Source organism: Ranitomeya imitator, chromosome 5 (genome assembly GCF_032444005.1).
Source record: "Ranitomeya imitator isolate aRanImi1 chromosome 5, aRanImi1.pri, whole genome shotgun sequence".
Taxonomy (NCBI): Eukaryota; Metazoa; Chordata; class Amphibia; order Anura; family Dendrobatidae; genus Ranitomeya; species Ranitomeya imitator.
The window spans coordinates 112695925-112709288 of NC_091286.1; the positions used below are offsets into that span (position 1 = coordinate 112695925).

At 44.0% G+C, this 13364-nt stretch overlaps 1 protein-coding gene across 5 annotated transcripts in view; it reads left to right on the plus strand.

Annotated features, from left to right (window-relative positions):
* Positions 1–13364, plus strand: part of LOC138681517 (galectin-8-like) — a 109256-nt gene that overhangs the window by 47103 nt on the left and 48789 nt on the right. For all 5 annotated transcript variants that reach the window (XM_069769091.1, XM_069769088.1, XM_069769087.1 and 2 more), the window contains exon 3: positions 13272–13360. In XM_069769091.1, coding sequence (XP_069625192.1) covers positions 13272–13360 — 89 coding nt within the window. The remainder of the gene's footprint in view (positions 1–13271; positions 13361–13364) is intronic.

Here is a 13364-nt window from a genome sequence, read left to right on the forward strand (position 1 = left end):
TGTAACTGATCCAGGTTTGTAGGTCGCCTTGCTCGCCCCTGCCTTTTCAGCTTTGCCCATACATTTTCAATAGTATTGAGATCAAGGCTTTGTGATGGCCGCTCCAAAACATTGACTTTGTTATCCTTAAGCCACTTTACCACATTGGCAGTATGCTTTGGGTCATTGTCCATTTGGAAGACCCATTTCCGCCCAAGCTTTAATTTACTGGCTGATGTCTTGAGATGTTGCTTCAGTGTTGCCACATAATCTTTTTTTCTCATGATGCATCTATTTTGTGAAGTGCACCAGTCCCTCCTGCAGCAAAACAACCTCACAACATGATGCTGCCACCCTCATGTTTCACTGTTGGGATGGTGTTCTTAGGCTTCCAAGCTTCTCCCTTTTTGCTTCAAACGTAACGATGGTCACTATGCCCAAAAAGTTAAATTTTAGTTTCATCAGACCACAGGACATGTCTCCAAAAATTAAGGTATTGATCCTGTGTGCATTTGCAAACATTAATCTGGCTTTTTCATGTTTCTTTTGGAGTTATGGCTTTTTCCTGGCAGAGTGGTCTTTCAGCCCATGTTGATACAGTACTTGTCAGGGAGTCACAAAAACACTGAACTTTAGGAAGGCAAAGTTTGACCAGCTTAGAGATGCCCTTAATCTGGTAGACTGGGACAATATCCTCAGAAATAAGAATACAGATAATAAATGGGAAATGTTTAAGAACATCCTAAATAGGCAGTGTAAGCGGTTTATACCTTGTGGGAATGAAAGGACTAGAAATAGGAAAAACCCAATGTGGCTAAACAAAGAAGTAAGACAGGCAATTAACAGTAAAAAGAAAGCATTTGCACTACTAAAGCAGGATGGCACCATTGAAGCTCTAAAAAACTATAGGGAGAAAAATACTTTATCTAAAAAACTAATTAAAGCTGCCAAAAAGGAAACAGAGAAGCACATTGCTAAGGAGAGTAAAACTAATCCCAAACTGTTCTTCAACTATATCAATAGTAAAAGAATAAAAACTGAAAATGTAGGCCCCTTAAAAAATAGTGAGGAAAGAATGGTTGTAGATGACGAGGAAAAAGCTAACATATTAAACACCTTCTTCTCCACGGTATTCACGGTGGAAAATTAAATGCTAGGTGAAATCCCAAGAAACAATGAAAACCCTATATTAAGGGTCACCAATCTAACCCAAGAAGAGGTGCGAAACCGGCTAAATATGATTAAAATAGATAAATCTCCGGGTCCGGATGGCATACACCCACGAGTACTAAGAGAACTAAGTAATGTAATAGATAAACCATTATTTCTTATTTTTAGGGACTCTATAGCGACGGGGTCTGTTCCGCAGGACTGGCGCATAGCAAATGTGGTGCCAATATTCAAAAAGGGCTCTAAAAGTGAACCTGGAAATTATAGGCCAGTAAGTCTAACCTCTATTGTTGGTAAAATATTTGAAGGGTTTCTGAGGGATGTTATTCTGGATTATCTCAATGAGAATAACTGTTTAACTCCATATCAGCATGGGTTTATGAGAAATTGCTCCTGTCAAACCAATCTAATCAGTTTTTATGAAGAGGTAAGCTATAGGCTGGACCACGGTGAGTCATTGGACATGGTATATCTCGATTTTTCCAAAGCGTTTGATACCGTGCCGCACAAGAGGTTGGTACACAAAATGAGAATGTTTGGTCCGGGGGAAAATGTGTGTAAATGGGTTAGTAACTGGCTTAGTGATAGAAAGCAGAGGGTGGTTATAAATGGTATAGTCTCTAACTGGGTCGCTGTGACCAGTGGGGTACCGCAGGGGTCGGTATTGGGACCTGTTCTCTTCAACATATTCATTAATGATCTGGTAGAAGGTTTACACAGTAAAATATCGATATTTGCAGATGATACAAAACTATGTAAAGCAGTTAATACAAGAGAAGATAGTATTCTGCTACAGATGGATCTGGATAAGTTGGAAACTTGGGCTGAAAGGTGGCAGATGAGGTTTAACAATGATAAATGTAAGGTTATACACATGGGAAGAAGGAATCAATATCACCATTACACACTGAACGGGAAACCACTGGGTAAATCTGACAGGGAGAAGGACTTGGGGATCCTAGTTAATGATAAACTTACCTGGAGCAGCCAGTGCCAGGCAGCAGCTGCCAAGGCAAACAGGATCATGGGGTGCATTAAAAGAGGTCTGGATACACATGATGAGAGCATTATACTGCCTCTGTACAAATCCCTAGTTAGACCGCACATGGAGTACTGTGTCCAGTTTTGGGCACCGGTGCTCAGGAAGGATATAATGGAACTAGAGAGAGTACAAAGGAGGGCAACAACATTAATAAAGGGGATGGGAGAACTACAATACCCAGATAGATTAGCGAAATTAGGATTATTTAGTCTAGAAAAAAGACGACTGAGGGGCGATCTAATAACCATGTATAAGTATATAAGGGGACAATACAAATATCTCGCTGAGGATCTGTTTATACCAAGGAAGGTGACGGGCACAAGGGGGCATTCTTTGCGTCTGGAGGAGAGAAGGTTTTTCCACCAACATAGAAGAGGATTCTTTACTGTTAGGGCAGTGAGAATCTGGAATTGCTTGCCTGAGGAGGTGGTGATGGCGAACTCAGTGGTGATGGATAACCTAACCACTCAAAATGTACAAAAATACAAACCTGACATTTTAAAGAATATCAGTGACCAATATGACCACCCTTCTTTTCAGTAACAGTCATTACTGTTAAGGGCCCACAAGTTCTCATAGGGTTTGGTCTGGTTTCAACCTTCCATACCTTGGAGCACTGAAAACCTTGTATATTTGCACACTACAGGGAGGTTGCAATTCTGGAATATGGCAGCATCGGAGGATAATGGGTCGATTCACGTTTAATTCTTCTTGAGTCTTTGGCAGATAATGTGCACCTTTTTTTTTCTCCACACGTTTTTGTGGCCCTGATGACTATCTGCAACAAACTTTTGTTGGTTCTGTGATCAAGCCCCAATAGCTTACTAATTTCATGAATGTTGCATCCCTATAGCAAGACTTGTAACCATTTTTGACTTTACACAGTCAATTAAATCTCTTTTTTTAGCCCATTTTGCCTAATAATTCTGCACACCTGGATAAAGGGTATTCCTATCCTTAGGCCTCATCCTCCCTCATTACACACATACACATCACCTGATCTGCTTCATCCTATAAGCATTCAAGCTTATACAGCTGGGAACTGGAAAATCTGCATAAAAATAATGATACGGTCAAAATAATCACTTGTGTAATAATTCTCCACACAGAGGATATTACTGCAGTAATAGAACAAGTTATTGCACATTCTAGTTCCCTAAAGGTACTAACAATTATGGAGCAATAAATAAACATATTTGGTGTTGCCGCATCTGTAAGCCGCATCTGTAAGCCCAATCTATCAAAACAAAAAAATGTATTCACTCTACAGTAAATGTCAAAAAGAGAAAATCAAAAGGTATTGGCAGTTTTTCATTCTTGGCATATCCCTGACATTTGCAAAATAAAAACAAGAACTCATAGCGCCACTGACAGAAAAATAATAGAAGTTACAGTTCTATGAAAATGGTGACTGAAAGCACTTTTTCTCAAATTTCTGATCTGTATAAAAAAGTAGACTAGTTTGCAATCACTGTATTGACCTGGAAAATAATATTTTGTAAAGTGCAGAAGTTTTAGGAAAGTGTGGAAAAAATGCTGCAAAGTAAGAATGCTGAGCTCTATTCCAAAACAGTTCTAAGCTAGAATATAGCAAGAACAGTCAACTAGGTAACCACAAACAGCAGTCAATCATTGCTTTAAAGCGAACTTGTCACCAGGTTTGGCCAATATGAGATACGGCCATCACCTTTCAGGGCTGATACACGGCATTCTATAATGCTGTATATAAGCCCCCAACCCGACCTGCAAGAGAAGAAAAATAACTTTTATTATACTCACCTGCGTGGCGGTCCAGTACAAGGTATGTAGCTCTTCTTGGTCCTGCACCTCCCATATTCTTACGATCGCCGTCCTCCTTCTTGCTTCATGTGGATGATGAGTCCCTATGTCATCCATTCAATCTCCTCGACATCGCGCTCCTGCACAGGCATACTTCTTTGCTCTTTTGAAGACATAGCAAAGTACTGCAATGGTCATGCGCCAGGGCTCTTTGACCTTTCCCGGCGCCTACGCACTGCAGTGCTTTGCACTGCCCTCAACAGGACAGAGAAGTATGCCTGCACAGGTGTGTGATGCTGACGAGAGTGTGTGAATGGTGAGGGGACATGTCATCCACACAAAGCAAGAAGGTGTACAGCGACCGTAAGACAGTGGTAAGCGCCGGATCAAGAACATCGACACCGCTTGAACCACCCGCCCCGCAGATAAGTATAATAACAGTTATTTTTCTTCTCTTTCAGGTCAGATATACCCCATTATAGAATGCTATATATCAGCCCTGGAAGTCAGTCCGTTTGAAAAATTGCTAGGACCTTGAAGTTATGCTGAAGTGCAGTCATGAAAACCATAATTTACAATGATGAAACTGGCTTCCCAGGAATGGAACACCAAGAATGAGCTCTGCAGCAGAGGATAAGTTCATTAGCATTTCCAGCCTCATAAAAGGAAAAATGACAGCACCTCAGATAACAGCCCTCTTAACTGAAGTAGTAGACATGAATTGTCTAGAGGAGACTCCGAGAAGCTGGGCTTCATGATCAAATTGCTGAAAGGAAGTAATTATTACAGACTAAACAAGAAAGAGAGACTTATTTCGGTCGAGCAATTCAAGGAATGAACATATTTTCAGGGGAACTCTGTACTGTGGTCAGAAAAGTCAAAATAAAAGATTTTTGGTGCCAACCACCATGTGTTTGGCAGAAGACTTTAGCTGATGCTTTTTATATGTGTGGTGTGGAGCATGGAGGAGGTGTGATGGTGCTTTACTGGTGACACTGTTGTTGATTTATTCCAGTTTCAAGGCAGACTTATCCATCATGGCTGAGACGGCATTTTCCGTTGATATGCTATGCTTTCTGGTTTGCAGTTGGTGTGATCATGATTTGTATTGCAATAGGACAATAACCCAAAACACACTTCCAAACTGCATAAGGGCCATGTGAATAAGAAGGGAGAGGGGTAGAGTGCTGGGTCAGATGACATGACCTCCACATTCACCTGACCTCAACTCTGTTGAGATAGTTTGGGTGGGTTGGAAGCAGAGTGAGAACGCAAAACAGCCAACAAGTGCTCAGGTGGGAACTCCTTCAAGACTGCTGGAAAGCCATTCCATGTGTCTACCTGATGAAGCTGCTTGACAGAATCACAAGTTGGTATAATGCTGTCATTGGCATAAAAGAGGGGTAACTTGAGGAATCTAAGGTTTAACACATGTTCTGGTTTCCTTAATTTTAGTTTCAACAAGTTTTTATTTTTCAAAGAAAAACCCAAGAAAGTTTCACAACAGAATCCCACGCAGGGGAGCATATATGAATAATATCAAATTCTAAATTAACCTTGGTGGTTATTAAACAAAACAGTTAAACACGGAGACAAAGACAGGTGGATGAAAAAGACAAGGGGGGGGGGGGGGAGGGTAGTAAGAGATCTACTACTGTGTTATAGTACTATCAATGGTCAGGTATAAGGAGCCGGTCAAAGGAAGGCAATGTAACACCAGATTGGCCTCATAGAGATAGTGTTAAGGTTTGGTCGAGATTACTGCTAGAGCTCCTTTCAATCCACGGTCTCCATATTTGGTAGTACAGTTCCCATGAGTCTTCTCTTGTAGCTTGTATTCGTTCACATAACATGATATCGTTCATCTTGTCAATTACTGAGGAAAGAGATAGGGTAGCTGTTTTCCACTTTGTTGCAATGTGTAGTTTAGCGGCGAGGAACAATTGATTGACTAGATTATGGAGTTTGTTGGAGAAGCCCGGGTATCTAGCTCCCAGCAGGAACACCGTTGCGTCTAACTGAATCGTTCCACCATATAGCTCCTCTACAATAGATTTGGTCTTTGACCAGAGTGTAGAAACAATCGGACAGTCCCACCATATATGCTTTAGATCTCCCAGAGCTCCACACCCCCTAAAACACCGATCTGATAAATTTGGGTAGATGGTATGTAATTTACTCGGGACTAAATATGTCCTATGTAGGAGCTTGATGGATGTTTCAACTAAAGAGGTTTGAAGACTTCCCTTAGAGAGGGTGCAGCAGCACTTTTGCCACTCCAATGGAGACATTATCTTATTAAGGTCTTTTTCCCATTGTATCATATATGTGAGTTTTACATCCTCTGATACTGCGTTTAGGCTTGAGTATATTAAAGAGATAGCTCCCCTGCCCAGTGGGTCATTTAAACATATTTGCTCGTAACCCGATGGGCGGTGGGTGACACCATATCCCAAGATTTGTTCAGCAAAATGGAAAATTTGGATGATACGCAATATTTCAGAGTTAGGTGGGGAGTACTTTTGGGTGAACTCTTGCTTAGTGAGTAAGATATTAAATGGCGAAGTAAGATGTTTAAGGGTAATTAGACCTCTAGACACCCACCAATGGAAAGGGCGGGGCTCCAACCCTGGTGGAAAAGCTGGATTATGAAAAATATGCGTCATTAAGGAAGTTTTGGATTGCAAGGAGTGTTTAAATCTTTCCTTCCTCCACAACATCAGGGAGTGTGCTGTGAATGGAGCCGTCAGATGGATCCCTTTTGGAAGTCTCTGCAACGACCACATGAGGCCTGGTAGGGTGAATGGGGTCAAAAAGTGAGATTCAAGGTTCACCCATCTGGGTGCGTTATGGTTGTCTGCATTAGCACTTATTAGTTGGGCTAATTGGGCCGCTCTATGGTATAGAGTGAAGTTGGGCAGAGACATACCTCCTCGTCTTCTACTAATAAACATGGTTTTAAGTCTTATCCTAGGTCTTTTTCCCTGCCATAAAAATTTTGAGAACGTGCTATGGATATCTAGTAACGTTTTTGCAGGGACAGGGATGGGTAAAGATCGGAAAACATACAGAAATCGTGGTAAGGAAACCATCTTAATGGCGTGTAGCCTACCTAACCAGGATAAGGGCATAGATGACCATCTGGCAAGATCCGATTTGAGATTTTTAATTAAGGGGGCATAGTTCCATTTAAATAAAGTCGACCTATGGGGGGTTAGATTGATGCCGAGATAGGTTAAGTACTGCTCATTTCTGGTAAATTTAAATTGTGTTGTTATGTTGTCTTGTATGTCCCTGGGGGTGTTAATAAATAGGGCTTCAGATTTGTCAACGTTAATTTTTAGACCAGAAACCAGTTCAAACTCATTGAGAGCGACAAAGAGGTTTGGGAGTGTAATAGCGGGATTGACTATGGATAATAGGAGGTCATCTGCAAAAAGGCTAGCCTTGTATTGATCGTCTCTAATTATAGGTCCATTAATGTTAGGGTTGGCTCTGATAGCTTGCGCTAGGGGTTCCATGGCTAGTGCGAATAAGGCCGGAGAAAGCGGGCATCCCTGCCTGGTACCACGTTGTATGTTAATAGGGGTGGGCTGGTTTGAAGGTAATTTCAGATAGGCCGAGGGGCGATCATATAGCAGTTTAAGGCAAGAGGTTATACCTCTCGGGAAGCCAAACTTAGTGAGGACTTCGAATAAGTATGACCATGATACCGAGTCAAAGGCCTTCTCTATATCGAGTGCTAATAGGAGTAAGGATTGCTTGGAGTGGTTAGCTGAATGTATTAGATTAAGGTTCCTCCTAATATTGTCAGGGCCCTGTCTCTTGGGGATGAACCCTACCTGATCTCGATGGACCAAGATGGGCAGTATTTTATTGATTCTGGCCGTGATTATGGATGTAAAAATTTTTAAATCTATGTTTAGCAATGAAATAGGCCTATAGTTCTTGGGGTAAAGGTGATCTTTTTTCGGTTTTGGAATTACAGTTACGTGGGCAATATAAAATTCAGGAGGCATTTGAGTTCCGTTTAGTAGAGCATTAGAAAAGCTCTGTATGTGAGGTATGAGTAAGCTGTCAAATTTTTTGTAGTACTGTGCTGTGAGCCCATCAGGCCCAGGAGCCTTGTTTTTTTTCAAATTTTTAATCGTTGCTTTTATTTCGTCAGAGTTGATTGGCGCTTGGAGGAAAGCTGTGTCTGGGTCTGGGACTTTAGGTAGTATTAGATCCTTGAGGAAGCTCTGAATACGAGTCGGGGAAGGGGGCTGCGAGAGGGAGTATAGGTTTTGATAATATTGCTGAAACGTTTTATATATTACATCTGGGTGGGCAGTAATATGGCCTGTAGGATCTTTAATGGAGGGAATATTATTCAGGAGCTCTCTACTCCTAAGTTTACGGGCCAACATGCTGCTTGGTTTGTTAGCATATTTGTGAAAAGTAGATTTAGTCCATGTCAGGGCCTTTTCTGATCTATTTGTTAAAATGGTATTGAGTTGTAATTTAATATCCCGAATTTTCTTGATTAGATAAAGTGAAGGGAGGTTTTGATTTGCCTGTTCTAATTTTGAGAGTTTGTTTTCTAATTGCAGTTGCAATTCGGTCCTTTGCTTTTTTCTATTAGAGGCGATTTTGATCAGGGTCCCTGTTATAAATTTTTTGTGTGCCATCCACACATTTCCCGGGGACACGTCTGCAGTATTGTTGGTTTGGAAGTATAGGTTCAGCTCGTCCTTTACTGTAGATAAGACCGCTGGGTCTGTTAGTAGGGACTCATTCAGTCTCCACCTAAACAGCCTAGAAGTGGTAATGTTAAAGTTAAATGCAGAAAGTACGGCATCATGATCAGACCAAGACGATACTATATGTCTGGAGTATAGAACCGAGGGGAGTGTTTTGGAAGAGGTGAGATGTAAGTCAATTCTAGAATAGGACTTTTGTGCAGGGGAGAAATATGTGTATCCTCTCTGAGGGCCGTTTAGCTCTCGCCAGATATCTGCCAAACAATTTACTTTCATCATTTGTAGAATTTTTTTCCTGTCTGTTTTTGATATGTCAACTCGATTCAGTGAGCTACTGTCAAGTGACAGGCTCAAAGTGAGATTGAAGTCGCCACACCATATGAGGTGATGATATGAGAGTGAAGCTAATTTTGATAAGATTAGACGTATGACCCGAGTCTGAGTGGCAGTTGGTAGGTAGCTATTGACAATGCATATATTTAGACCCTGCAAGGTCCCCATCAGAATAATGAATCTGCCCTCAGGATCTGAATACGTGTTAGTGGGTTGGAATGGAAGGTTGTTATTAATTAGAATAGCCACGCCCCTCGTTTTGCGGTCCCAGGTTGAGAGAAAGAATTTCGAGTAATGTGTATCTAGGAATTTGGGGTGGGAGGAATTTGAAAAGTGGGTTTCCTGAATGCAGATCACATCCGGGTTGTGTTTCCGATAATCGAGGAAGGCCTTCTTACGTTTTAGAGGCGAGTTGAAGCCCCTCACATTATGGGAAAGTACTCTACACATGCTTAATTAAGTGGGCACTGCTACTAAGAGGCTGCCCATCGTCCTCCATCCGACTCCGACCTACAAATCTATCTTCACAGCAATAGACTCTATGTGGAAACAAGAGGAAAGAGACAGACAGGGGGAAGACGTTGACACAAAACATGACATAAATTTTCCAAAGGGCGTTGAGCCCACAAGATGCGGCGATCTGGGATCCCATATTAAGAAGGACACCAAGACTCGCCGAGGTTGGGCAGCATGTTGCAACCCCGAGAACCCCAACCCATGAATCCAATAAAGTTGACTTTGTAATGTGGGGGAAAGGAAGAAGAGGGAGGGAAGAAAGTAAGGTGAGAAAGAGGAGAGAGAGAGAGAGAGAAAAAAAAAAAAGAAAAAAAAGGGGGGGGGGTAATGCGGAAGGGGGAGAAGGGTACTACATAATGTAATAGTAGATATTTCAACTGTAAATAGACCGAGCGTTAACTGCTAGGTAGATGACCTAGCTTCAAAGCAGGGCAAAACCAATAACTGGCCCCACAGCATAACCCAAAGTTACACAAGACATTTTGGAAATGTCAAACCCTAGACCATGCAAGTCAAGTAATCTGAGTGTTCTGGCTTCTTGTTTTGGGATGGTTTCTCCACTCTCTTACAGGCCTGGGTTTTCTCTGCGGGAGCGAGGGAGTCTCCGAAGATAGTGAGATACCAGCTTTAATTAATGCCTGAGTTCCTTCCTCTAGGGACCGGCAGGTGTAGAGTTGGGATTTGAATGTGAATATAAGGGCAAATGGAAAGCCCCATCTGTATTTGACCTGGGCCTCTTGTAGTGAGGTCGTAATTGACCTAAGGGCCCTTCTCCTGGCCAGTGTGGTGGGTGCAATATCCGCATAAATGTGCACTGAGTCTGGTAGGCCGGGTAAAATAGGATGGTTTCTAGCCGCCAGCAAGATCTGATCACGAGTTTCTTCGTAGTGCATCTTTAGTATTACATCTCTAGGCATATCATTAGATCGTGGCCTGCCCAGAGCTCTGTGTATTCTTGTAATATGGAGTAGAGTCGGGTCCAGGTCAGGTAAGAGGGCCGTAAATAGGGCTGTTGCTGTATCTTTAAGGGCAACAACATGTTCAGGGAGTCCTCTAATTCGTATGTTGCTCCTTCTGGATCTGTTCTCATAGTCCTCACACCTCAGTTCTAGCTCAGTAATGCGGTCAGTATGCAGTTTGAGAGTTTCCTGATCCTCTTCTAGCGCATCTGAGACGACATCCATCTTTTCCTCTAAGTTGTTTGTGCGCTGCGCTAGATCTTGTAACTGGGATGATATACCCTGCATAGCGGTGGTGAGTTCTTCTCTAAAGGTTTCTTGCAGGGACCTCGTGAGGGCAGCTGTTGAAATCATTGCTTCGGAGTGTGGGGAGATGTCATCCCGCTCTGAGCTCCCGTTTCCTTGGATTGTAGAGGCAGGTGGCGAATTAGCTGCTGCAGCCATTTTGGAAGAGGTGCCGCTCATGAGGAGGTCTGAAATAGTGCGGCCCGTCGGCTGTACCGCGCTTCCCTTTTTCGGCATTACAGATTGCTTTGCTCTTAAAGGTATGCTGTCCCCGGGTAGGGGGGGAATTTTTGCTGTGCTCCGGTCGCTGGAAAGGGTTTAATGGGGTCCGTCGGGTAGCAGAGCTCAGCACCACATGTCTGTCATTGCCGTGCTCTGCGCATGCGCCCCGTCAATAGTTTTATCTCCTAACTCACTTCACTTAGTTGCTGGATGAGTTGCGTGTAGGGGGTAGTAGTGCGGCCCGAAAGCTATTGTTATAATGTTTGGTGTGGTCAGCCCCAGTTACAACTCTGCAGCCCGCTGTTTTCTGCTGCTTAAGAGTTCTATGTTCTCAGGGTGTCAGTGGGGCTCTGCAGATCTCAGGACCCATATGGTTTATGGCCGGGATACTGAAACCCCCTGGGGGGGGTATGTACGTTACTCCCGCCTATGGCTGTGCTATCAGGATTCACAGAGACCCAGTCCTCCAGAGCTTTGCTAACCCCTGCAGGATAAAGTGCCCGGCCCTCAAGCACAGAGATTAGGAGTATATAGTGTGGAAGTGCCGGGGTTAATCGGCTCTGGTGTGGCAGCTACGTAGATATTGGGTGTTAATCCGAATGCTGGTCCCGGGACCTCTTACCTCCGGCGCCTCCGGTCTGACCAGCAGGACCGAGGCGGTGTTCTGGGAAGTCTGTGCGTCCCCTTTCTGTGCACAGCCGCTTCAGGCACGGTGCTGCAGGCGTGCAAGAGTTAAATCTGCCGAGTGCTGGGCCCGGGACTTTACACCTCTGCCCGCTTATATGGTGTGCACAGCGGGGAGCAGAAGAGCGTGGGGGAGATCTGGGTTCCAGCCGCAAGTGCGGTGCTGGATTGTGGTTCCGCAAGCTGCAGCTGCAGCTTTGCAGGGGAAAGCCTGCCGAGTGCTGGGCCCGGGACTCCTTACCTCCGGTGCGGAGGTTGCGGCTGATGCCGGCACCCAGCCGGGTCCTCTGCGATGTCTGGCTGGCGTCCCGGCGCGCGCACTCTCCCGCGAGCCGTCAGCTGATGCAGTTCTTCCTTCGGCGGCGGCGGCGGGGCACTTCAGCCTCTTCACCGCGCTTGGATCTAGTGCGGGCTGGAAGGCTTCCCGCACGTCGCTTGATGTCCCCAGTCACCGGCGGAGGGAGGGGGGGGGAGAGCGCGCCTGCGTCCCCCGCCTCCGGTATCCAGCGGCAGCGAGGGAAAAGTGCGGGGATGGGTTCTGAGGCTTCACTCAGTCCACAGCTCTTGCGGGACTGAGGCTTAAGGTGTTGGGGACGGAGGGGGAAGCGCGTTCCTACGCTTACCTCCTCAGGGTCCCAGCGGCTTCAGGGACAGATGTGATGGCGGCTCCGGACTTGCTTCTGGACAGTTCACTGCCACAGCAGCATACAGACCCCTGCAGGGGATCACATATAGTTACCCACAGTTGTGGAGGAGGCAGTGACAAGCCCAGAAAACTGAGAGCCCAGCTATGAGGGCAAATAGACAGACATGGGGGCAGATACTGTTTGAGGCCTGTGGCTAGGCCCAGACCATGCGGCCTGATAAGTTCTTGCCCGCAGCCTATGACAGGAGACCCCAAAATTGGCAATTTAGGTCTCTAAATGATCTGTGGGTCTTGTAGAAGAAGGATCCAGTGTCCAATTTGTAAAAATTAGTGCTTTGAAGCCGATGTTGGCCGATTTAGAGGATGCCTCCTCAGAGCTCTCAGGCAGCACGACCTACACCATTGCTGCCTAGGCCACGCCCCCTGGTTTCCTTAATTTTGTCTCCATTTGTGTTCCATCGTGGTTTTGGTGTCTTCACTCTGAATCTACAATTTGCTCATTCCAATAAGAACAATAAAACTACTGCATGAATTATATATATAATGTTTTCTGATATGCAACATTTGTGGTCTATCTGTGGCATTTTGTTACAAAAAAAGAGAAAATTTAGTCTGTATAGTCTGCATATACAACTCCTTATTTTCTTAATTTCCTTGTAGACGCATCTTGGACCATAGCAGTGAGAGGTCCATGTGCTATGTAACTGTTGCTGGCCATTCTCACTCTATGGCTAAGACTCCCACTGATTGCACTATGTTACATCTCTAAAAACATTTTTTAATGTTTTTGCGCAACAGATATCTATTACATTTTCATTGAAATAACACTCCTATAAATATTACACTGTAAAGTAGCAAAGAAAAGAAGTTTGACCGTAACGTTTTTATTTAATAATGTATAATATTTTTTACAGATCGTCCCATATGTTGGCACAATATTTTCAAATTTGGAACCAGGAACCATGGTAGTGGTCTATGGGGTAGTTGCTCACAATGCAGACAGGTAT